At 42.3% G+C, this 25,798-nt stretch overlaps 1 protein-coding gene across 2 annotated transcripts in view; it reads right to left on the bottom strand.

The window, feature by feature from the left end:
* Nucleotides 1–25,798, bottom strand: part of MAP2K5 (mitogen-activated protein kinase kinase 5) — a 133,695-nt gene that overhangs the window by 35,290 nt on the left and 72,607 nt on the right. The window contains exons 17-19 of one of the 2 annotated variants that reach the window (XM_058846790.1): nt 17,914–17,943; nt 4,760–4,786; nt 4,399–4,431 (exon numbers count right to left, since the gene is read on the bottom strand). In XM_058846790.1, coding sequence (XP_058702773.1) covers nt 4,399–4,431; nt 4,760–4,786; nt 17,914–17,943 — 90 coding nt within the window. The remainder of the gene's footprint in view (nt 1–4,398; nt 4,432–4,759; nt 4,787–17,913; nt 17,944–25,798) is intronic. The other variant, XM_058846791.1, reaches the window with a different exon arrangement.

Consider the following 25,798-nt stretch of genomic DNA (forward strand, 5'->3'; position numbering starts at 1 on the left):
CCCAGGGAATGCTGAGCTGAGCAGAGATCAGGAAAAACGGCGTTTTTGGAAGGTTTGAGGAATTCTGCAGCTGGAAGACGGCTGAGGAAGGAACCAAGTGGTTGGATTTGATGATTTTAGAGGTTTTTACCAACCTGAATGATTCTAAACAGTGATTTCCTACTGAAGCATTTTGACAGTAAGATAACAGAGAAATAAGCACCTACAGCTTGGAAGAGCCTTGAAAATAATGTCACTTCTCAACCTACTTCAAGGGATGCAAAAAAATGCTATGAACAGAGCTCTGATTTTCCTGAAAAACCGAATCCCACATTTTTTTCTGCAGAGGTGAAGAACCCAGTAACCCACCCGGAAATGAAGACCTGCCCCGTTTACCTTTTACACTGAGAACTTCTAATGCATCAAAAGGAAAATGCAGAATTATAATCAATCAAGCTACCAATGCTTGGAATTTGGAAGTGGAATTTGATTTCCCTGATATCCCTGCAGATATCAGAACACTGAAGTGGGTCCAGGTGGGTTGAGTGGGATCTCGCTGGAGATCTGGAGGCTGAGCAAGGAACGGGTGGGATTTCTTCTGTCAGCCCAAGAGAAAACACCATGGGAAATTCTGAGACTGTGAGCGGTGGGAGTGTTAAACACCCACGGGTTCTACCTGCAGTATTTGGGTTTCAGAGTCAACACCTGCATTTCTCCAGTCACAGAATCATGGAATTGTCCCAGTTGGAAAAGAACTTCAGGATGGCTGAGTCCAGCTGCAAACCCAGCACCACCACACGTCCCCAAGAGCCACATCCACACTTTTTTTGAGCGTTTCCAGGGATGGGGACATCACCACTGCCTTGGGCAGCCTGTTCCAATGCCTCACAACCTTTTCCACAAAGAAATTTTTACCAATATCCAACCTAAACCTCCCCTGGAACAACTTGAGGCCGTTCCCTCTCCTCCTGTCGCTGTTCCCTGGGAGCAGAGCCCGACCCCCCTGGCTGTCCCCTCCTGTCAGGGACTTGTGCAGAGCCAGAAATTCCCCTTGATCCTCCTTTTCTCCAGGCTGAGCTCCCTCAGCCCCTCCTGGGGCTCTGGGGTTTGCATTTCTAATTCCCATTTCTACTCTTTTTGTGTGTCTGGAACGGATTCCGACAACAAAAACTTTCAGGACTTGTTTGGAACCGCACCTATTGCTCTGGAAGCGCAATCCCATTTCACAGGGAATTCTTTGGGTGTGAGAAACAGGGCCACATCCAGGACATCTCCCAGGCCAGGCTCCTGCTTCCATCCCTGGAAGTTCTCTTCCAAGCTGGAGTGCTTGGAAAGGCTGCACGCGCAGCCAGGCGCGTCCTTCCCGGCGGGAATCGCCGCGTCCTTCCCGGCGGGAATCGCCGCGTCCTTCCCGGAGCTGGAGACAAACTCAGGAATGGAATATCCAACTGCTCTCAGCTCCCAAATCACAGCAGCCTGGCTGTGGCACGAGGAACTCCATCAACAACCAGCCCAGCCCCGTCTTTGGGCCAGGATCTTGCCACGGTGGGAGGCGCTGCTCCAATTAGGATTGTCGCTTAAACGAGCGTGGCTGATTTGGAGCTGGATCTGAGCTGGCTCGAAGTCACCACACGGTAAAAAATAAAAGGTTCTGGCAGTTTATCCCATCCACACAACGCTCCTCGCTAATTCTGCCATTAAATTATAATCCCCTAACGACGCCGTTAGCAGCCCCCTAAGATCATTTCTCAGCAAAACCCATCAGGCACGGTTTGCTGTGATTTCAGAGGAAAATTTTTGGGTTCAATCCTCCTGCTTCTCAAATCGCTCGTTCATCCTTTCTCAGAGTCAATTTAAGTCCTAGAAAACGAACAAACACGGATTTTCAAACCGCCCAAGTGACGCACTGCGCTTCGTGCAGCTCGCTAAGAGTTTAAAACCAGCTCCAAAAATCTCACAACTGCAGAAAATCCAGCAATTCCCATGGACAGTTTTTATTCCATAATGTTCACCCTCCCAGGTTGCTCCAAGCTCCATCCAACCCGACCTTGGACACTCCCAGGGACGGGGCAGCCACAGATTCTTTGGGTAGTTGAATTAATTGATCCTATAAATTAATATTAACTTGGATTCCTGCCACGTTTTGGTGGAAGTTTTACCAAATCCCATCACCACCAATAAGCAGCCACCAGAAAGAATCAAGGTCTCCATTTCATCACTTTAAAACATCTCTAGGTTCTCCTGGATCAGTTTTAGCTGGCTCCTGGGGAAGGGCTGAGCGAATTTTAAGAATCAAGGGGAAAATCTGATCCAGAATAATCAGTCTTACAAAACCTGGGTTTATAATTCTGAATATTCTGAATATTCTGACATCGAGTGTGTTCAAAACAAAGCGGGTGGAGCTTAAAGAACTTTCACCAGGAGTTTTAACAGCCCTGACTTGCCACCACCTCAGGACAATGATGACTTCACTGGCTGTGGAACACAAAACAAACCTAAACAATCCCAAAATGCCAGCTGTGAAGTTCACAGCCTGCACAAAGTTCCCTGGCTGAAGTTTTTTGGGAGAAGACTGAAGCAGTTCTGACCCTGAGGAGATGTGAAAGCTGCCAGAAGGTCACAGAATCCTTTAGGCTGGGAAAGATCTCTAAGATCATCGAGTCCAGCAATCTGCCCCAACAGGAGCTCCTCAGGGCTGGGTTTTAGGACAGCGAGCTCAGATTCAGGCAGCAGCACCCACTGAGAAGCCATTTGAGTGGCAGCAAAATGCAGATTTTAGGAATTTTTTGGTTTAACTTTTTTGGTTGTGTTTAACTGACCTCCTTGAGGATGGAGAGGGTTTTTTGGCGGTGGCAATGACGCCACTGGTGCTTTGGAATACCCAACCAAAGATGTGTGCAAGAGGAACAACCAGGGATGGCAGAGATTAAAGAAACAGAATTCCCTGAAAAGCTCCCAAAGAACCAGATCCCCACCAAGAGCCAGGGCAAAGAGCTGGGAAAACTCCTCTTTACACAGAGAATCTTTGTTGATTTCAATGGAACTGCACCCCTCAAGGCCTGAAAACGCCGCTTTTGGGAAGAAGTTCAGCTCAGCCACGAAGCCATTCTCTGAGAGAAGGACAGAAATTCCCACTGAGGTCAGCCCAGGCAGGTGGAGACAACAGAAACGAGCACTTGGCTCACCCCAAAAGCCTCAACAAAAAATGACAGCGAGGGGCTGGAAGCAGCTGGATGACTTTAGACGCGTTTTGGACACTTCAGCACCCAGCCACTCCACCTGAGGAGCTGGAAATGACATCCTGCTGAAGGCTGAGGAGATCCTTGGAGGAGACACGGCTCCTTTCTTCTTGTAGGAGCTCCCTAATTAGCAGCATCACCGTATAAACATTAAAAACGAAGAGAACTTTGGTTTTTCAACACCGCACCATTTTACAGCCTCTGAGAAAGGAGCCAAGTGGTGATGCAGTTATTAAAGAGATTTCAGTCTCTTGGCTTTGAGCTGCTTTTTTTAGGCAGAAAGAAACCTCACTTTTTCCAAGGATTCTGGAATGTTTTCCAAGTGTTCAGAAGGCACAGGTCTGCCCTCAGCTATTTCCTCGCTGTTCTGAGTCGGGGCCCAGCTCAGCTGGGGAGGGAGGTGGGGGATGCAGGGAGTGTTTCACTCCAGAAATGTGATGTTTTGCCACTGAAATCCGGTCTCCTGCTCACACCTGGATCTCCTGCATCCCAGTTTTTCATTCTGGCCTTCTGACTGAATAAAAAACGTCTGGGTGAGGTTCAGGTGCTTCGCTGCTTACCCCTCATTTTCTCTCCTTGTTCAAACGCCCTTTTGGCCCATCAGAACCTCCTTGAACATTTAATCACGTTAAAGATTTGATTGTCCCTGTCCCAACCCATGGGAGGAACAACTCCCACATGAGGCTGAGGCTCCAGAACCTCAGCAGCTCCAAGAGACACTCAAATCTTGGATAAACTCAATATTTCCAGAAGAAAACCAGCAGAGAGTGGGACCAGGCTGGTTCATGTGTGAGAGCTCGGAGCTGCAACTTGTGCTGGGGAGGATGTTGGGCATTGTTGGATGTTGGATGTTGGGCTTTTGGCCCATCAGAACCTCCCTGAACGTTCAATCAGATTTAATTCTCCCTGTCCCAACCCATGGGAGGAACAACTCCCACATGAGGCTGAGGCTCCAGAACCTCGAGAGCTCCAAGAGACATTAAAATCTTAGATAAACTCAATATTTCCAGCAGAAAACCAACAGAGAGTGGGACCAGGCCGGTTCATGTGTGAGAGCTCGGAGCTGCAACTTGTGCTGGGGAGGATGTTGGGCATTGTGCTTCATTAGGAAACAAAATATAAGCTTTCCACTCCATTAGGAATGACTTTAGGAGTGAAAGCACATAAGACGACGACTCACCTCATCAACAATGCACTGCAGTAACTGGAGAGGCTGCAATGGCAAGGAGAGAGGGAGGGAAAAAAAAAATAAAAATGTATTAGACTATATGCAATATCTTTACAGTGGAGTGGAAAGAAAAAAATCATTAATGCAATAAAATATAGCAAGATTAATCAACGGCAGCAAACTCTTATCAAAACATTGATGCTCAGGATGTTCTATTATTTCTAATGGTACCTAATCTAATACAGGCAGTTAAAGGTTTGCATTTTCTTCAAAATGCAATTTGCTAAGTTTAAAACAAGGCATTCAAGCATGCAGAGGGAGCAGCCATCAGGAAAAAGAAAAGTGAATTTTTTTCTGAACTCATAAAGCTTACCATTAAAGATCCCTGGTTTTTCTGAATCTGAAAAAAGACAATATGTAATTAGCATGTCATAATCAAAATGACTCACTTGGACACATTATGATCACTGAGAGAAAATTATTGCATCGCTGGTGGCAATTTGTGGGCATGTGTTAACACAATTTACATAATGAAAATACACAAATGTTAATAGCTCGCTTCTCATTTATAGGCGAAAGTCAGCAGAATGTTAATTTCACACAACACTTTTTAGTACCCTCCAGGTTGTATTAGAATAGGAAGAAAAACCATAATCCATTTCAAAAGGCTGTTTACGATTCAGATATAAATAATGTTTTATATTGCTAGATTGTGAACACTGGGCTTAATGTTGCAATCATTGCTAATGTTATGAAGCTCACTCTTTTTAAATTAAAAACCGATTTATTTAAAATTGAAATTAAATCATAGTCAGAAATTAGAATTTTGGATTACTGCCAGGCTCTGCTCACAATCCCTTTTTTGTGAAGAAAACTTTAATTATGTGGTTGAAGTATCTAGTGCTGCTCAGGAAAGCCTTTAACACTCCACTTTTCCCCAAGTTTTTTATCCAGTTTTCCTTGGACTCTGAGCAGAGCGTCACCATCCACGAGACGGGGAAGTTTGGTGAACTTTGCGATGTTTTAAACTGAAAAGGGAAAATCTGAATTCCTGAAGAAATCTGGGGGAGAAATCCACCTGGAGTTTGTCATAACAGACCCTCCCGCTGCTCCGAGAGCTACAACATCTCCTGAGCCACATTTCCCGCCAGGAAAAAAAGGAAACAAAGGCGGAACCCCAACACAAAGAACCAAACGCAAAGCGCGGAGCAGGGACCTCATGCAAAACACTCGATTTTGGGATGCTGCTCTCCCAGCAATTTCCAACCCATTTTCTAATGGCTGGGGGTAATTAATTAATTGTTCCCTGACACAAACACACACACACACACAAAGTTGTTGGCAACCCAGCGCAAGCAGACCACGATCCTGGGTGAAAATGTTCTTTTCTAACCCCGTTTCTTTGCCCTGCCCCTTCCATTCCGTGTTCTCCCCCACCTGGTGCCGGGATGATGAATGCTCCCAGCAGCTCTGGAAGCTCTTTCCCCATCCCCAGCCAGGGGCAGGATCCTCCTGGAACACTTTTCCAGCAGTAAAATGGGACTGGGAGGAGGGTGAAGACCAGCACCAAGGAAACAGCTGGTGCTACACACCTCAAGTCTTTTATTAAGTGTATTAGCAGCACACAGATATAAAGTTCCTGAGTATAATTCTATTTTTTTCAAGGAGGAAAATACAATAATAAACAGGCAGAAGCAGCCCATTATATTTTTTAATGGTCAATCTCCATCTATTACAATCCAACAGAATAAATCTGCTGGTTTTGCTAATAAGCAAAATATTCCGTGGCTATAAAAACCTTTTTTTATTTTTTATTTTCTTCCCCCCGCTTCACTTCCAGATGTTAAATGACAAAATAGACTGAGCTTATTCAATAGGGATGATTTGGAGCTTCTTTACATTAGAGCACAGGAACAGTTTTTATCCAAACAGATCATCAGTCACATTTCCTTCCTGGAAAAATAGCTCTTGTCACGGAAAGGAATCGAGGTGGGGTCACACGGAGCGGCCCCAACACGGGTATGATTACATCCAATTTCAGAGCAAGATTTAAAATATCATTTCTAATAAAAGCACTCAGCCCTCCTAATGAAAAATCAAGCACCACAAATCCAAGTGTTAGGGAATTCTCCCCGTGACACCGGAGGCTCCGCCGGAGCCCGGCCCAGCCGCGGCCTCGCTCCCACACACGTCGTTACCAGCCTTTATTACACAATTCTGATGGCAACAAATTATTTGGAGATCATCTTCATAAATTTTGCATTAAGGTAGCTCTGCCACTACCTGGAATTGATTCAAAACGCTTAAGACACTCAATTACTTTTTAACACTGTTACCCGCTGTAACGACATCGCCGCCGTTTCCCCCGCATCTGATGATGCAACATCATTGTAATTGATTCATTTTCTCAATTAAACCAAGCTCCTGTGCTCTCCTCTCTGCAATGCCACCGAGACTCCCCTCTTAGATGGATTACCTCTCCTCCCTGCCTCGGATAAATGCCTGGTGAGGCCACGCTCTGCTCCTCCCTTCCCTCCGCCAAGCTGTGGCCGTATTTTTCACCCCAGGAGCGGGGCTGAACTTTGCTGTATTTATATTAGGCAGATTTTTCACCGCTAAAACCACGTTGTTTACCTTTTCCCCAGCTCCCATGATGGGGCAGCTCCAAAGACCATAAAGCAAAGCCGAGAGGCGACAACTTTACGGCCGGGGCTTCTCCTCTTGCCCACAGTTCAGGGAAAAAGGGAAGCAGAAGCTTTACTGAGCATTAACAACCCTTTTAAAAGGGCTCAGCGTAAAATCTTGTCTCGTTTTTGTCTCCTCCCCCAAGGGTTTGGTGCATTTCTGGGAGATGAGAGGTTTCGGAGGCGGGTTTCCCTTGAGGGAACCAAGGGCAGCGGCTGCAGCTCAGGAGCTGCAAAATTTGGGGTGTTCCTGCCCCACGTGATGCCCAAAAAACTTGGGGATTGAGGAAATGGTTATGTTTTCGTGAGGAATTTTAAACAGTGAAATGGTAGCAGTGACACAGGGAAACCCAGAGTGGAAGGAAGACCAAAAAAAAAAAAGCAGGAGAAGTTTTGAGAGCATCAAGGAACACTGGGATGCACTGGTTAGAACATCCTGCGTCCACCTCTGGGACCAGCCAGCTCCAGAAGGTCATGGAGCTGCTGGAGCAATTCCAGAGGAGGCCACGGAGCTGCTCCAAGGGTGGAGCCCCTCTGGGAGAGCTGGGAATGTTCACCTGGAGAAGGGAAGGATCCAGGGAGAGCTGGGAATGTTCCCCTGGAGAAGGGAAGGATCCAGGGAGAGCTGGGAATGTTCCCCTGGAGAAGGGAAGGATCCAGGGAGAGCTGGGAATGTTCCCCTGGAGAAGGGAAGGATCCAGGGAGAGCTGGGAATGTTCCCCTGGAGAAGGGAAGGATCCAGGGAGAGCTCAGAGCCCCTTGCAGGGCCTGAAGGGGCTCCAGGAGCGCTGGAGAGGGATTGGGGACAAGGGATGGAGGGACAGGACACAGGGAATGGCTCCCAGTGCCAGAGGGCAGGGATGGACGGGATATTGGGAAGGAATTCCCGGCTGTGAGGATGGGGAAGGGCTGGGCTGGAATTCCCAGAGCAGCTGTGGCTGCCCCTGGATCCCTGGAATGTCCAAGGTGAGGTTGGACGGGGCTTGGAGCAGCCTGGGATGGTGGAAAGCGTCTCCGCCCATGGAAGCTGAACTTCAAGATCCTTTCCCAACCAAACCATTCCAAGATTCCATGACCATTCCCCACTCAGAAAAATCCCTTTTAGCCTCTCAGCACCAAGACTGTCCCTCAGCCACGCCAGAACACCTCAGACACCACCAACACCCCCTGCTCAGAAGCTTTTCCAGTCTTTCCAGTCTGGATTTGCAGAATTAACTCTGCTGTTTGATCCCTCTGAACCCACACAGAATCTTCTGTGGCTTTACCAACTGCAGTTCACGGTTTCCAGAAATTTCTGCAAACAAGCAATAAATCCATCCCATTATCAGATTATTTCTCAGGCCACGGAACCCCAGTGGAACCTGGATAAAGCACCGCCTCCAAAAGCGCTTTTTTTTCTTATTTCCACCCCCAAGGATGGTTAAAAATGCCAAAGTTTGTCTCCTGCTTCATCTCCTATTTAATGAATGCCTCTGGTTATGAAAGGCAACTTCTGACAGACCATCAGGTTATTTTTCTGTCTCCATGGAGATCCTTGGGCCGGGAAGTGGCTGAGAAGACCTCTCCCATCCCCTTCACATGGCAATCAAGGAAACTCAAATGAATCCACCCCGGGTAACTTGGAGGAGTCACCAGCTACAGCTTTAATTTTCGCTTTTACTCCCTGGAATTAGGACTTGCCCTGGAGCTCTTGTTTGAGAGATTTGCAGGTGACCCAGGGTTAGATCTTCCCATAGCAGTTAACAAATTTTCTCTTTACATATATACTGCTTTCCAAGCTCCTGAGAGTTCGGGGGTTTTTTTAATAGAAAAACCCATCTACCAACAAATCATACAGTTACGATTTTTAAGGGAGGCTTCACGAGACCACATTTATTTTCCTGCGGATTTTAAAAGTAGATGGAAGTTATCTTTCATCTGTACAAATGAGGGTTGAGTTTTAAGAGCAAGAAGTAACATCGTGTCCTACTGACAAAAGCTTTATCTCTGCCCTGATATAAAGGTAAAGGAATATCTAAATATTCTGGTTTCCACGGGGGCTTCACCACCATTTCACAATTCCGGTGGAATTAAAGGATGATCTTCAGATATATTTTACAATTTCTTGCAAAATTGCAATTGCTGATACTTCTGCAAGAAGTCAAAGCATCAAACCAGTGAGAATGACCCCCTTAATTTGTTCCTGATATTCCAAATACCCTTCTCCAACCCCATCTGGGGATTTTGCAAATGGCAAACTTCAATCACTGTCACAAAACAGAAAAAAAAAATTATTAAAAAAAAAAATAAAAATAGACTATTCACAACAACCTTAATATTAAATATATTCTTACAATTATATTACGCTGCTTTTCCCCGAGGTCTCCAAACAAATTTATATAAAGAGATTATTTCATCCACCATTGAACTGCAGCCACTTCTCAGAGAAATCTCTTTAGCAGAGTTTAGAAACACAATTCAGCAAAGTGGGCACGGAAAGCTCCACACCGTTGGAGGAACTGTGGTGCCAAGAACTCCTCCCAGCAATAATTCCTACACCAGAGTAGGGACCAGAATACCCTGACAAAAAATCCCTTGGTCAGCAGGAGTGGGGACAAGGGAAAACAAAAAAAAATCCGAATTTAGTAAATTGCTGTTGAAAATCTTGGAATGATTTAAGTTGGAAAAGGTCTCCAAGATCACCAAGTCAAATCATCATCCCAAACCTTGCTCCCAACCTGTAGGCCTGGCTCCCAGCACCACAAAAAGTGGGTAAGGAGAACAAAGAATGGTCAAACAAAGAGCTGGGTTTTGTTCCAGATCTTGCTTTGTGTCACCCAACAAAGAGGAGCAGCAGGAGAACTTACTGGACACCGTGGGAGATGGAAAATGAGCACAACTCAGCAGGAAGGAAATCAGGGAATCCTCTGAGGGAGCCATCAAACTCCAAACCCCCAAAAAACCACCACTGGGATGTCCAGGAAGGACAGGCTGAACCACTCGAGGCCATCCCTCCTCCCTGGGAGGACCTGGGCATTCCCAGGGAGCTGTGGGAACACCCACAGGAGAGCCCCAACAGTCAGAAATCCAGAGAGACCAAAAGAACCGGGGTCTCCAGCCTGGAAACAGAGAGAGGACATCAAAACCACCACCCCTCCTGCATCCATGTGTTCATTCCACTCCCAACCGCCCTCCAAGCCCACAGCACGGAAAACCTTCCTGGAATAAAGCAGAGGAACAAATCTGAGGGGCTGAGAGCTCCAGGGTTGAAGAGCAGCAGATGAATTCCCATCAGGATTGTCCCTGCTCCCGAGGACACCCCTGCAAGTCTCTTCTGGCTTGGAAATAAGCGGGTAAAAAGTTGATGGCTGAAGTCTCCCACTTTTTGAGCCACCTCAAAAAATTCAGATCTTCCTCTGAGGAGCTGCAAAATCAACTGTGATCGTGGATATCTCAATTCTGGGGACAGCTGAAAGGGAGAAACCCAGAGCAATGGAAATTTGGGTTCTTGAGGGGAGTTTTCTCAGCAAGCTGAGGCACCACCATCCTCTCCCGTGCCACAGGGAGGGCTGCGCTGCACTCTCAGGAATCAACCCCAAATTTCCATGGGATTGGCAGAAGAATGGATGCTTTGGAGATGAGGGAAACACCTGCCTAGACCTCGAAATTATTCACTCCTCATGTGGGGCTGGAGGTTCCTCACTGTGCTGAGCAACCAGCACCCCGCAGGGGAGGAGATGACCCCGCTCCTGTGGGGACACCTTCCTCAGCCCCAAGACTGGGATTGCCGTGCCCTTCTTCAGGCTCTGAGGAGCGGGAATTGCTGAGAACCACAGCTCCAGTCTGAGCTCCCACAGCCCTGGCCTGGGAACGGGCAAAGGAGCACCGGGATTGTCTCTGGTCATCTCCAGCTCCTGGGAGGAACCAGGAACCTGTCCTGAGCGCTGCTCTGGCTGCCCCTGGACCCCTGGAAGTGCCCAAGGCAGGGCTGGAGCACCCTGGGAGAGTGGGAGATGTCCTGGTGGAACGACACGGTTTGAAGGTCCCTTCCAACCCAAACCACTCTTGGATGGATAAAATTCCAGTAAATCCAGGATTTCCTGCTGGTTCTCCAAGGGCCAGCAGAGCCACCCCAACCACACAAATCCCTCCACCCTCTGCAGCCTCTCTGCCTAAGGGAACCTCCAATCCCAGGTTTAAGGCACCTCCATCACCGGCATCCACGGCAGGAACGGGAATTGGGAGGGAAGTTTCCTTCCAAGCCCTCCAGGGACATCTCCCATTCCAGGAGGGATCTGGGTATTCCATGGGAAGCGGGAATGGTTTGGGTGGGAAGGGACCTTAAAGCTTCACAAGACAGAAGAAATCCTGGAACAAATCAGAGTTTGAGCCCTGCTCCCTGAGACTGCCTGGAATTCTGAGGAATAAGAATTAAAAATTCTTATTAAATTAAGATTAAAAAATACACATCAACCTGTCAAGACCCCAGGCCAACAAGCCACTGCTAAAACACACTAATATCATATTAAAATTCATTATAAAATCATTATATTAAAACTTACTATAAATTTTTACTGGTTACCTCCATTTCCACACTTGACCGTATTATTTAAACATCAGTTTTATATTTAAAAAATATAATATTCGGAAGATGAAGATAAATAAATAAAATTTTCCTCCTTGCATTTCAGATTCCTTTTAAAAATTTTCTGAAATCTCTCCATTTTTCAAACACGAAAGCACCTCTGGAAAAACAAACTAAATTCGAATTTTACAGCAAGTTTCTAACAGGCAAATCAAACTCAAGTTCAAACTTATTTCTGGCTACGGAGAGAAAAAAAACAAAGCAGAAAGTGTCTGAAGTAAATTATCAGGAATGATCCACGTGAAACCTATGCTAAGAAATTAGGAAGAGTTTAAAACAATAGCAGATGACTTCAAATATTACATAATATATTATAAAAGCAAAAAAAGATTTGCAGAAATCTATCATATTTAAGATATTACCCAACAATTTCACTCACTGTTTTGGCATTAGCATTTGAACAGTGTTTAATGCCTTTTAAATGGTTCGATGTAATGATGGATCTGGAAGACAAAATATTTCTTTCTTACCAGGAAAAACGTGCTGTAAACAACCCTCAATTTATCCTCCCCAAAGAAATGAATGCTTAAAGGATGCTCCTGCCAATGGGAAAAACAACACTAAAATGGTTATTTCGCATCCCAACTTTAACTAAATATTTTTTTTCCCCTTGACAAGCTGCTTCCATTTAAATGAAACCAGGCCGAATTTGGTCAATAGTATGGATTGCAGAGAACAAAAAGAACCTTGGACCGTGGTAATGCAGGGATCAGAAAGCAGCAACTTCATTTCAAGCCAGGCAATTATTTAGCAAACTAAGATACAGCAAATAAATTCACGTTTTCCGTGGAAAAGCTGGCACGGGAGCTTTCGGATCTAGAATGAAATCTCACTGGCAGGAATCACGGCGAGGAGAGGAGAAAAATCAAAGGGAGAAAAATGAAATCTGGTGAAATCTCTTAGCTTTGGGATGAGAAATAAAAGAGTAGCGATAACGAGGATGATAATCATGTAAAAAAAGGACAAGGTGCTGTCCTGCTGGAGGAAGGAGCCGTGTCCCAGGGCCGGGGGAGGCTCATTGTCCCCAGTCCCCCCCGGAGCAGCAGGACGGGGCTGCTCCAGCTGAGGATCCAGCCCGGAATGTTCTGCATTGTCTCTCCGAGCCTTTTCAAACGCTGGGATCTGGGAAAAGGACAAGCCTTTCCCTACCAGGAGGAGCAAAAAGCTGTTTGTTTCCACCCGGGGTGGGTTTTGTTTTGGTTTATTTTTTTCCCCCCTGTTGTGATTTCTCGGGAAGGAAAGGCACGGCAGGTCCACAGCAAGCGCTTTCCTGGGCGATAAAATTCCCTATTATCCACTTCTGCTTCCTTTGCCGTGGGATTTAAGGATTCCTCTTCCTTGAGACCAAGAATATGTCATCATTTTGTTGGACTACCAGCTCTGACAGCCTTGTCTCTCCCAGTTTGAGCTCCTGTGCTCACAGCGCTGGGAAAAGGAAGGGGAGGGAAAAAAAAAATAAACCCCAAACAAGAGGAAAATCCAACTATGACTAAATTCTTCCCTAATTCATTCCCATTATTCCTCCTGCTGCAAAAATAAACTCTGTATTATTAAAAAAAAAAAAAAGCTTTAAATGAAAGTCTCTTGCTCCCACTGCATTTTGAAATAAGTTATTTGAATCCTTGGCCGATCTATTTTAACAAATATCATCTCCCGCGTCCATCATTCCTCCTGTCTTTTTGATCTCTTTTTTCCTACTTATCATGTTCTTTATTTGAAACAGATTTTTAACAGATAATCTCCGCCGTTATAACAATATCTTGCTCGCATTTTATTCAAATAATTCTTAAAAACAGCTTAAAAAGCCGTTTGGAATAACATCAAGCTCTCCATCAATCAAACAGCAAAAATTCCGCTGGCGGTTGTATAAACATCAGATCAACTCCGACGTCTTCAAGGATTTCAGAGCGAACCATAAAAAACTCCATTAACTTCTGACAAAGAATGCAAATTAATCACAACATGGGGTGAAATGAAATTAAAGGCTCTTTTCTAATCAATGACAAGGCAGGATGAAATATTTGGTGCCGGGATGCATTTTTTTTGATTTTTTTTTTTATTTTTATTTTTATTTTTTTTATTCCTCCCCTCCCCAAGCGTGGAAAAAGGGGGATTCACCCGGGGGTGGCTCTTTAGCCCTCCCCATCCCTACAGCGATCTGCTCACGAGTCGCCCCAGCTCTACAAAACACACTAATCATCCGAATCTCAGGTGCATCCAATTTGTTATTCACACTCTCCTGATGCCAGGAAAATAAAATAAAATAAAAAAAAAAAAATAAATAAAGAGGGAAAAATAAAAAAAAAAAAATCCCTAACAAAAAAAAAAAAGCCTGGCGTAGACAGATGCACCGGGAACCTTAAATGACAGTTTTGGCCTCCGGAAGTGCGATCGCTACAGCAAAATCTAGTACAGCCTCCAGGTGAAATGTCTGGAGCTCCATATGGAGCAGGGAAAATTAACAACAAGATGAAAATCGCTGTAGCAGCGGGGAGTCGGAATTTAACAAAAAAAAAAAAAAATTTAAAAAAAAAAAAAAGGGAAAGGAATAATAAAAAAAAAAAAAAATAGAGGGGAAAAAAAATTTTAAAGATGAGGCAGGAGAAGTAATAAATTAATGGGGTGTGAAAACATTCAAAGCTTTACAATACCAGGGGCAGTATTTGCTCAGATTTGGGGGGGAGCAGAGGGAGCAGCAGGATGGGAAGGGGGGGGAGCAAGGGATGGGAGGGGGGTGGAATGAGGGATGGGGAATTTTTTTTGGTGCTTTTTCTTTTAAAAATAATAATAATAATAATAAAAAATAAAATGAATCAGGTCGTTTTTATCTAATTTATTAGGAGAAGGCTGGGATTTTTCTCAATGTGAAATTTCTCTTAAATACAGTGGTGGTGGTCCTGCAGCTGATTAAATCCTCGGCAGCTGAGTGCTGCCTGCTCCTTTGGAATATTTCCCTAATGGATGCGCCGTCCTTTTAACACCCTGCTTTGTATAAAGTTTGACTACAAGCCGAGAATATTTAGTGGGTAATTCTTTTCATTTCTCCTAAATTGCATTATCATTAAACAAGTCATTCAAAACCGTCGTGGTTTTATTCCCAGACTTTGGGATTTGAATCTCTGGGATTCTCTGTAAGGTTTGTTCGGATCTTTGGGGTTCCAACCTGGAATTTAATTCAATATTCAAGGTGTCATGGCCTTTTTTTAGGGTGTCTGGGTTTTTTTTTCCAGTTGTTTGTGTGAGATCAAAATAATGTAAATTAAGGTGAAACTTTTAAAGGAAAATTTAAAACTTCTTTTCCTTGCATGCCTTCCTTCCATCCATAAAAAGCTGGATGGGTTATGGAGCAGCACCCTTGGAAAAGGGGTTTCCCCTCTTTTTTGAATATTTATGTAGAAAATAACTTCATTCAAGAGTATTTGTGAGCATGTGCATTATTCTTATTAATAAACAGAATCATGCAAATAAACCCAGGGTGAATTTTCCCTTTAACACTTCAGTTTGTACCCAGGGAAAATCCCACCAGCATCCTTCCCTCCCGCTTCCAAAGGGAATTTCACATTCCACAAAAGCACATTCCACGACCACCACAGGAAAACCAATACCAAAACAATGAAATGCACCAAAAAATTCAGCTATTCCCTGAATTATTTCAGAATTTACTTTGTTTAAGAGCTCCCCGTGCCAAGTTTTTGGAGCGGAAAAGTCGGTTCTGAGCACGGCTATTTGTTATTTCCCTGCTCACACCCTTCCCTTTTGCTGTTTGGTGCTGACTGTGAAGATTATATTCTGGATATTGAGACCAAAAAAATAAAATAAAATAAAATAAAATTAGAGTTAATAATTTTATATTAACTCCAAACGCACCCATAAGGAACTTTTACTGACACAGCAGCCGCTCACGTGCTTAAAGACTTAATTGTAAAGATTAAATAATGATTAATAAATCAGCCAAATAAATACTTATAAAAGAAACACCCATAAAAGATGAGGGAAGTGAGAAGTGGGAAGTCCTGCCTTTAAAATATTCTCCTGAAGGCCAGAAAATGAAATAATCATCCTTTAGTTTCACTGGCAGATTGCAGGATGTCCTGAATTTCCACACTGCGGTGATTTCCCCCCTATAAATCTTCTTCATTTAAAACTGAATTTACACACACCATTTGTCTGTGTCTTAAAAAGAAAACAAAAAAGAAATACATTTTTTTTTGCAGCTGCAGCTGGAGACCAACATCCATTTGCAGGAAATTTCAGGTGTTTCTCACCCACGTGGCCACGATCTCCATTTTCACAGGGAGGGAACTCTGAGGGATTTAGGGATAAATTCGGAACCCACACACGTGATTAACTTCATTCCTCGAATAACCCCACGGAAGTGAGGAGGAATCACTCGAGGAATGAGCAGGATCAGGCCCTAACTAGGAAAATAAAGAGATTAAATTAATTATCCCCCTAATCGAAGGAGCTTTCTAAGGGTTCTCCTGCCTAAAATACATAAATCCACATAAAATCCCTTCTGAAAAGCGATTGCTTGAAAAGCTCAACAGCCACATTTTAAAGTTTCACCTCCTCGCCTGTTTTGCATTAAAAAATATATACAATTTCATGGACTACTGCCTTGCCAAATATTCTTTTACAAACCCGACCCGCTTTTTAATTAGAACGGCAAAAAAAGCATCTTTAAACTTGGCAATCGTGGTTTGCTCCCAGTTCAGGGAGACGTTTTTGCCCTGGAACCACACGGAATGTCCACATTCCAAGCTCCTTTTCCCAATTTTGAAATTGTCCCCTCATTGTTTTGGGTTTTAAGGTTATAAAATACATAAATTTTTTTTATACATAAATTTTTAGGTTATAAAATACATAACGTTGAGACCCCCTGGTGAGTTCCCCGCTCATGGAGGGCTCTTCAACACAAGAGTTTCTTTTCCAAACCTTTCCTCCTTTCAACACCTTTAAAAATCCAGATGAAATATTCCTATTGTGATTCCTGTTATAGATGAGTCTATTCTGTTAACGGTGCAAATGAACATTTCACAGAGGAAACAAAAAACAAAAAAAAAAAAGTGAAAAACCAGAATATTTCCACCCAGGCAAAACCTTCCCAAGTCCATCAAAGTGTCAGGAGAATTTGCTTAAAACAGCTTCTAAAAAACGGGAGAGGGAATGAGTCCCAGCCTATTATTCAATAACCATGTTTGTGAGGCATCTGCATAATCTAACCATGCATAAATTAGTATGTGTATTACAACAGTTATTTGCATAATAATAGCAAGTTAATAGATGCTTAAAGAGCACAGACCAACACCACCTTTAAATCAGACATGCCTCCAGGCACTGCGAGCTGTAGAGACCAAGATGCAGAGAGCAGTCTTCATAAAACATATGAAAACATTAAAAAAACCACATTCAAATAATTCATTTTAGTCCCTGGACACTTCACTTTTTTATTTTTTTGCCCCCCTCCTCTCTCTCTCTCTCCCTGGAAAGAATAATTGGAGGAACTGCTGAGCAGTTTGTTCCTGTGAATTCTAACATCCATCTCGAGATGAGAATTTCAAGTGATGGGCAAAGGCAGCTCTGGATTTGTTTTGTTTGGTTTTTGTGGGGTTTTTAGGTGTAAAAAAGTAAAATATTCCGTGGTGATGTGGAGCTCACTCCACCCAACCACTGCCACTAGAGATGGAAAGAGTTTTACCTGCAGCTTCAGGTGGAAACTTAGAAAATACCAGTATTTACATAAAATCCTAATATTAGGTCTTCTTAAAAGGAAGAATCTGAAGCTCCCTGAAGTATTCCATTCTATTTTTGAGCAGATTTTAGATCATCATTCAAAATTGGAATTAAAAATTAAATTATAAGAAAAGGAGCAGATACACCTTCCAGCTTCCAAAAAAAAAAAATAAAAAAAATGTTGTAAAGACTGGATTATTTTTTAATCTCCCAACAAAATTAACAAGATTAACATCATCATAATTTTCATTGTCTCCAGGGGAAGAAAACATAGAGTTTGGAGAGGAATAAAAAAGAGGGGGGCAAAAAAAAAATAATAAAAAAAAAATCAATAGAGACTTCTAAATGACTCCTTCCAGCTCCCACTTTTCAATTTAACAGGACAGATTTATTTGTATGTGGCTCAAATGTTCACAATTGCTCTCTGCACCTTCATACATAGGAATGAATGTCACAGTGGCAAACAGCAGTAATGAACAATCTTACCTGAGGATATGGAAACCTCCCAAGAGCAAGCTGGGAAAGGAAATAATATTTGTCTAGTTATAGAGATTTGCATGGAGGGCACATTTCCTTCAAGAGAGAAAAGTACTCAACTCTCACGATGGCAGAAATTGGGGAAAAGGCAAAAAAAAAAAAAAGGGATTTTGCAAAAACAAAGAGCTGTGTTTAGAATGGGGCCTTCACAATCATCATTTTTCCTGGGATTTTTGGGTTTCTACAGCCCTTTTGTGTCTCTCAGTGACATTTGATGCCTGGATTTGGGTACATTTCCTTCCAGAATGAGAAGTCCTCAACTCTCACGATGTCATTAATTTGGGAAAATGGAAAAAAAAAAGGGATTTTGCAAACACAAAGAGCTGTATTTAGAATGGGGATCTCAAACCCCCTCATTTTCCCCAGGATTTCTGGGTTTCTCCAGCCCTCTTCTCTCCCTCAGTGCCACCATTTGAATTCCAGAGAGAAAAGTTCTCAACTCTCACGATGTCATTAATTGGGGAAAAGGGGAAAAAAAAAGGGATTCTGCAAACACAAAGAGCTGTATTTAGAATGGGGACCTCAAAACCATCATTTTCCCCGGGATTTCTGGGTTTTTCCAGCCCATTTGTGTCTCTCAGGGCCATTTGATGCCCAGATTCAGGCACATTTCCTTCCAGAATGAGAAGTTCTCAACTCTCACGATGTCAGAAATTTGGGAAAATGGAAAAAAAAAGGGATTTTGCAAACACAAAGAGCTGTATTTAGAATGGGGAACTCAAAACCATCATTTTTCCTGGGATTTCTGGGTTTCTCCAGCCCTTTTGTGTCTCTCAGTGCCATTTGATGCCTGGATTTGGTTACATTTCCTTCCAGAATGAGAAGTTCTCAACTCTCACGATGTCAGAAATTTGGGAAATGACAAAAAAAAGGGATTCTGCAAACACAAAGAGCTGTATTTAGAATGGGGACCTCAAAACCAACATTTTTCTTGGGATTTCTGGGTTTCTACAGCCCTTTTGTGTCTCTCAGGGCCATCTGATGCCCAGATTTGGGTACATTTCCTTCCAGAATGAGAAGTTCTCAACTCTCACGATGTCAGAAATTTGGGAAAATGGAAAAAAAAAAGGGATTCTGCAAACACAAAGAGCTGTATTTAGAATGGGGACCTCAAAACCATCATTTTCCCCAGGATTTCTGGGTTTCTCCAGCCCTTTTTTATCTCTCAGCACCATTTGATGCCCAGATTTGGTTACATTTCTTTCCAGAGAGAAAAGTTCTCAAATCTCTCAATGTCAGAAATTTGGGAAATTACAAAAAAAGGGATTCTGCAAACACAAAGAGCTGTGTTTAGAATGGGGACCTCAAAACCAACATTTTTCCTGGGATTTCTGGGTTTCTACAGCCCATTTGTGTCTCTCAGGGCCATTTGATGCCCAGATTCAGGCACATTTCCTTCCAGAATGAGAAGTTCTCAACCCTCACGATGTCAGAAATTTGGGAAAATGGAAAAAAAAAGGGATTCTGCAAACACAAAGAGCTGTATTTAGAATGGGGACCTCAAAACCATCATTTTTCCTGGGATTTCTGGGTTTCTCCAGCCCTTTTGTGTCTCTCAGGGCCATTTGATGCCCAGATTTGGTTACATTTCCTTCCAGACTGAAAAGTTCTCAAATCTCTCAATGGTAGAAATTGGGGAAATGACAAAAAAAGGAGGATTCTGCAAAAACAAAGAGCTGTATTTAGAATGGGGACCTCAAAACCATCATTTTTCCCGGGATTTCTGGGTTTCTCCAGCCCTTTTCTCTCCCTCAGTGCCACCTTTTGAAGCCCAGGTTCCCCAGGAGTGGAAATGAAACCAGTTCAGCCCTTTGCTGATAATTATCTGAGATGAGCAGCTCTCAACTCCCCAGGTCCTCCCTGGAGTGGTTCAGGTAAAATCTGGGTTAAATCAGGGTAAAATCGGGCTGGGTGTCCCTGCTGCTGTCAAACCCAGTGGGATGTGGAGAGAACCCACAGAAAAACCTCATTTTCCAGGATATCCACCACATCTGCTGCCCCTGCTGTTTTATAAGTCAATTCAGGCATTATGGAGTAGTCCCAAGATCAATATTTTTATGGATATTGCCTAAAAATATTCTGCTGGTCATAACTGATAAACATTTCAAGAGAAATTCTTGGTACTAGGCAGGATCTCCCACCTGGTGGGAAACCTTGGAAACAATTCCAGCAAAATGCAGCTGCTGGGAGTTACTGTGTCTGCTCTTCAGTGAAGTTTTCAAGGTTAAAATCATGGAATCTTCTGGAAAAGCCCTCTCAGAGTATCAAATCCAGCCACCCCCAGCCCTTCCAAGGCCACCACTGACCACGTCCCCAAGTGCCACAGAGCTGTTAAATCCCTGCAGGAATGTGACTCCACCAGCACATGGAAAACCCTTCCCATGAAGGAATTTTCCCTGATATCCAAATTTATCACCCTGAGCTGACACAGGGAGTTCAGAGCAGCTCTTTTGTCTTTCTGGGTGTTCCAGAAGAGCCTCCCTACACCCCAAATAACCTCTGAGCATCCTGTTATCACCTCCAGAGGAAGGCTTAGCACAGAGGTTACGGTGCAGTGAAATCATGGATTTCCCAGCTGGATAAAATTCCATTCCCACCATCCTGAGCAGCAATGCTGGAGTTCTGAGGCACCCACAGCAAGGGACAAACGCCACTCCCAGCGCTGACACCTGAGCTCCTGGAGCTGGGGACACCCGACCTGGCCAGATTGCAGCTCCCAGAGGTGAAATTTCAGCCTCTTGGCAGCACAAAACTCTCCTGAGGACAAGAAGGAGGCACAGACAGAGCTGCAGCGAGGTGGGGAAGGAGCAGAAGACATCCCCCAGCCTCAGCAGCTCGGGAAGGAGCCAGACATGGAATTCCTGCAATTCCAGCTGCTCTCCAACCCCAGGAGAGCTTGGCCTCAGCAAAACCAACAAATTTCTGTCAAATCCTTGGGGGAGACATCACAAACCCAGAGCATTTGTGAGAGAGATGAAACAATTTCTTTGGGGGCCACTGCTAAATGAAGCTTCCACAATATTGACCTCAAAACTTTCATCCAGAGGAGGCCCCAGAGCTGCTCCAAGGATGGAGCCGGGCTGGGAGAGCTGGGAATGTTCCCCTGGAGAAGGGAAGGATCCAGGGAGAGCTGGGAATGTTCCCCTGGAGAAGGGAAGGATCCAGGGAGAGCTGGGAATGTTCCCCTGGAGAAGGGAAGGATCCAGGGAGAGCTGGGAATGTTCCCCTGGAGAAGGGAAGGATCCAGGGAGAGCTGGGAATGTTCCCCTGGAGAAGGGAAGGATCCAGGGAGAGCTCAGAGCCCCTTGCAGGGCCTGAAGGGGCTCCAGGAGAGCTGGAGAGGGATTTGGGATAAGGGACAGGACACAGGGAATGGATTCAGAGTGGAGAAGTGGAGATTTGGATGGGATTTGGGGCAGGAATTGCTCCCTGGGAAGGGGAGGAGGCCCTGGCACAGCCACCCAGAGCAGCTGGGGCTGTTCCTGGAGTGTCCCAGGCCAGGCTGGACAGGGTTTGGAGCAGCCTGGGACAGAGGAAGATCTCCCTGCCCAGATCATCCTGAAGGTCTCTCCCACCCCAAACCATTTTGGAATTCTCTGATCATTCCCATCTCAGGAAAGCCACTGGGGTGTCTCTCATGACAGGCTCTGAAAATGCTGCTGAGTAAAACAAACTTCATCTCCTGCTGTGGCCCAGGGGCTACAAAAACTCCAAAAAACTCCAAAAAATCCTTTACCAGCTCCTGCTCTTGTGGGAGCGTCACCCTCCTGTCCCGAGCAGGAATCTGAGATCCCCAGGAGCTGGGACAGCCTAGAAATGAACCCACCAACACCCAACAGCTTCCCACAAACAGAAACAAACCCAATTCTGCTTTTTTTTACCAAGGAACAGTGAAAAACTCCGGATTTTCAAACAAGTAGATGACAACGGTGCTGTGCCCAGAGCATTATTTAAGGAAATAATCTGATTTAAGATAATAATCTTAAAATAATCTTATTTAAGAAAAATAATCACTGCCTCAATGGTGACTCCAAACAAAGCATTTTCATTCCCACTGACCACTCCAGGCCTCAGCAGGGGCTTCCAGGCAGCAGAATAATAAAATAAATGGGGAATAAATAAATAAAATAATAATAAAATAAAATAAACCAAAATAATGATAAAATAAAAATAAAATAAAATAGAAATAAAATAAAATAATGTAAAATAAAAAAAAAATAAAACAAAAAAAAATATAATATAAAAATATAAAAATAAAATAAAAAATAAAATAAAAATAAAATAAAATAAAACAAAATAAAAACAAAACAAAAATAAAATAAAAATAACATAAAAATAAAAATAAATAAAAATATATAAATAAAATAAAAAAACAAAAATAAAATAAAAATAAAATAAAAATAAATAAAAATATATAAATAAAATAAAATAAAAAATAAAAATAAAATAAAAATAAAATAAAAATAAGTAAAATAAAATAAAATAAAATAAAATAAAATAAAATAAAATAAAATAAAATAAAATAAACTGCAGAAAGAGGCAGACACAAACACAGGGTGAATAAATGAGCGCTGAAGGACCCCAAAATGCAACAAGTTCTTTGCCAAAAAAGAAACATTTCTCAGCAAAGCAGGGCCAGCTCCTGCGCCACTTCTGCATCCCCTGCACCACCACTGGATCCATCTGCTCAGATTTCCTCCCTGCAAGATTGTCAAGGTATTATAAATTAAGAAACTTAGCAAAGAGTCTGTAATCTTCCCCGAAATAGCCTGCAGATATGTCACTGTACTAAATGTGTTTCAGATTTAATGAAGCTTTAATGTCCTTTTTAATTTTGCCTGTTTCTGTATCACCAGGGGTCGAGCGAGGCAATCAGCACTCGAGAGGGTGGTTTGGTTTAAAACTAGGGAAAAAACTCATTTGCTTATGAGTTGCACTGTATTTTCTTAATTAAATTTACTAAGTAAAACGGTTTAAGTTCAGCCAACCAGTGACCTCTGGGTGTAGATTTAGATTTATAAAAAGTGTCACAGTTAAAGTAAGATTATTAAAAGAGAAAAAAAAAAATTAAGAAGCCCAAACAACAACCAGATGAGAGATTCACTGAAGGGATTTTCAAATTATCATTTATCTCAAGGAAGTCACAGGAACACGAGGAACAAGCCCAGTGCAGGATGGAAAAACCAAAAACTACCAAAAGTAACATGTTGTCCAAAAGTACTCTGCATATAAAGGATGAAACTCCAGAACTCGCAACTCTTTTCAGGTATTTTAACAAAAATAAGAGATTTTTATTTAAATTAGTTTGGTTTGGGAAGTGATCAGTGGTTTATGTCTGGATATTGAGGAGGGAATGCCTGAAATCCAGGGAGCTGCTTCCCATTTCCCCAGGGATCCTTTCCTAGGGGCTGGATTTGATGATCTTGAGCTCTTTTCCAACACAAGAACTGGAAAAACCTTCATTTCCCAAAGCCCAAAGTGGCTTGCAATGGCAGAGGGGTGTGGAAACAGAAAGGAGAAGGGACTCAAACACCAGGAATTATCCAGGAAAACACTTTCCCACCTCAGAGCAGGAGTTTTTGGGGTGTGGGTGTGTGTTTTTTAAAGCAATTTTCTTTTTCAAACACAGAAGAAGCTCAGGAGAGCAAATAAAGCAGCTCAGGGAGGTTCTGTGCTGAGAATTCCCCAAGCCTGGGCAGGGATGGATGAGATGCACCAAGAGATTTCAAACCAGCACTTGGCAAACTGAGAAATAATCCCAGATTATTTATTACTTATTACATTTATTGTCATATTTAGATATTTGTAATATAGATTAATAATATAAATTAATATATAATATAATGTATTATATATAATTATATATAACATGTATTTTTTATTTATATACATTTATATTACAATTAATGTAATTCATTGTGATTAATTGTGTTACAGTTGTAATTAATGTAATATAATATATAATATATATTATATACTATGTGTCATATATATAACATATATTATATATTATATATTATATACTATATATAGTATATAGTATAGACCATATACATAATATAATATATAATATATACTATATATAATATAGTATATATAATATACTATATATTATATGTTATAAATTATGTATTATATCTAATATATTATATTATATATATTATATATTACATACTAAATATTATATGCTAAATATTATATACTATATATCATATCTATTATATAATATATTATATATTGTATATACTATATATAATATAAATGTATGTATATATACATGTAGTTATATATATAACTTATATATAATACATATTTGTGTAGTTTTTTATATATATATATATTTATGTATGACATAACAGAGGTACAGGGTGTGTGCATATACTGACTTTTACCAAACTACCAAAAAAGTTTTGATTTAAAAAAAAAAAATAAAAATTTTAATTTTGAAGCGGTGATTCAGGAAGAAGCTCAGGACTGAGCACCAGAATCAGCAGGAAAGCAACTCAACCCTGTTCTCAAACACACTTAAGGGGCAGAGAAATGAACCCAAAGTTCAAATCACTTGTTGAAATTGTGTGATTTGCCATTTTAGAAGTGAAAAGGGAAATCCAGAAATCCCCCTCCCCTTCCAAATCACTTTCTCCACCTCACTCCTTCCTTATTTTTTTTTTTGCTGCATATTGTGAATAAAATCACAGCAGCATTTCTGTCTGGATCCCGTTTGGAAAGTGGCTGAGGGAAGGAAGTTCAAAACATATTTTTAGGACACTCTGGCAATAAAATTTCCCACTTAGATTATTGTGCAAGTTGTTTTTTAATTTACAGTTACACTGGAGAGCACGGGATGCTTTTACTCTTAATTTAGGCACATTCCATGTTTCTCGGCATAACTGCAAATTGAAAATAAGCGCTGGCAATATCGCCAGTGATGGAGCTGAAGGAGGACTTTATAGGCTGAAATGTTGGAAAATTTGTTCTTAATTACCTCGTGCACATTTTACACAATTAAATTTCCATCCGAGGATTTTGCATTTAGATTGTGCGCCGCAGTTAAACCCTCATTTTCTGCAGGAAGCAGCCTCGCTCAAACTTTCTAAAAGCAGACTTAACTACTGGATAACACAAAATTCCCCAGGTGAAATTTCATTCCAAGGCCAATTTCGACATTCCTGGATAGATGGGCTTCAAATCACCTGAAACTCTGCAGGGTATGGACCTTTAATAAATATTAAATACCTCAGAAAAAAAACTGCACCAAGATTTTTCTTCTCCTCCTTAATAAAAATTTTTCTGTCGTCTTACTATGGGGTTTTTTTGGGGAAAAAAAATAAAAGATAAATAAAAAAAAAAATCCAAAAGGATATAACAGCAATTTAGCAGAGTTAAAGTGCTTCTGAGGTTAAACTGACAACACAAAGCATCTTGAAGTAGGGTTTCAATTAAATGTGCAGGATTTAGTAATGCAGGACAAAAAAAAAAAATAAATAAAAAATAGAAGAAGGGAAAAAAAAAAAAAGAAAAAAGAAGAGTTACAAATTAATTTAATCTTCTGCCTATAGTTTGCAGCTGCACTCCAAAGTGTCTGGGGCTTAAGAACAAAGCCTTGCAAGGCCTGGGAGTGAGGAAAGCTTCAATTTTTAATGTATAAGGCCATTAGCTGATAACTTGTGGAATCTGCGACCCCTGCGGAGGGGCAGGAGCGGCAACGGAGACGGATGAAGTGACAGATTTGTTGTTGGTGGCCAGGGCTGGGAGGGGGGAAGGTTATTAACACCACCAGAAAAATGCCCTAATAACCTTTGGGACATTCCTTGGCTTGAGCAGATGAGCTCCA

The sequence above is a fragment of the Poecile atricapillus genome, chromosome 11 (genome assembly GCF_030490865.1).
Source record: "Poecile atricapillus isolate bPoeAtr1 chromosome 11, bPoeAtr1.hap1, whole genome shotgun sequence".
NCBI lineage: Eukaryota > Metazoa > Chordata > Aves > Passeriformes > Paridae > Poecile > Poecile atricapillus.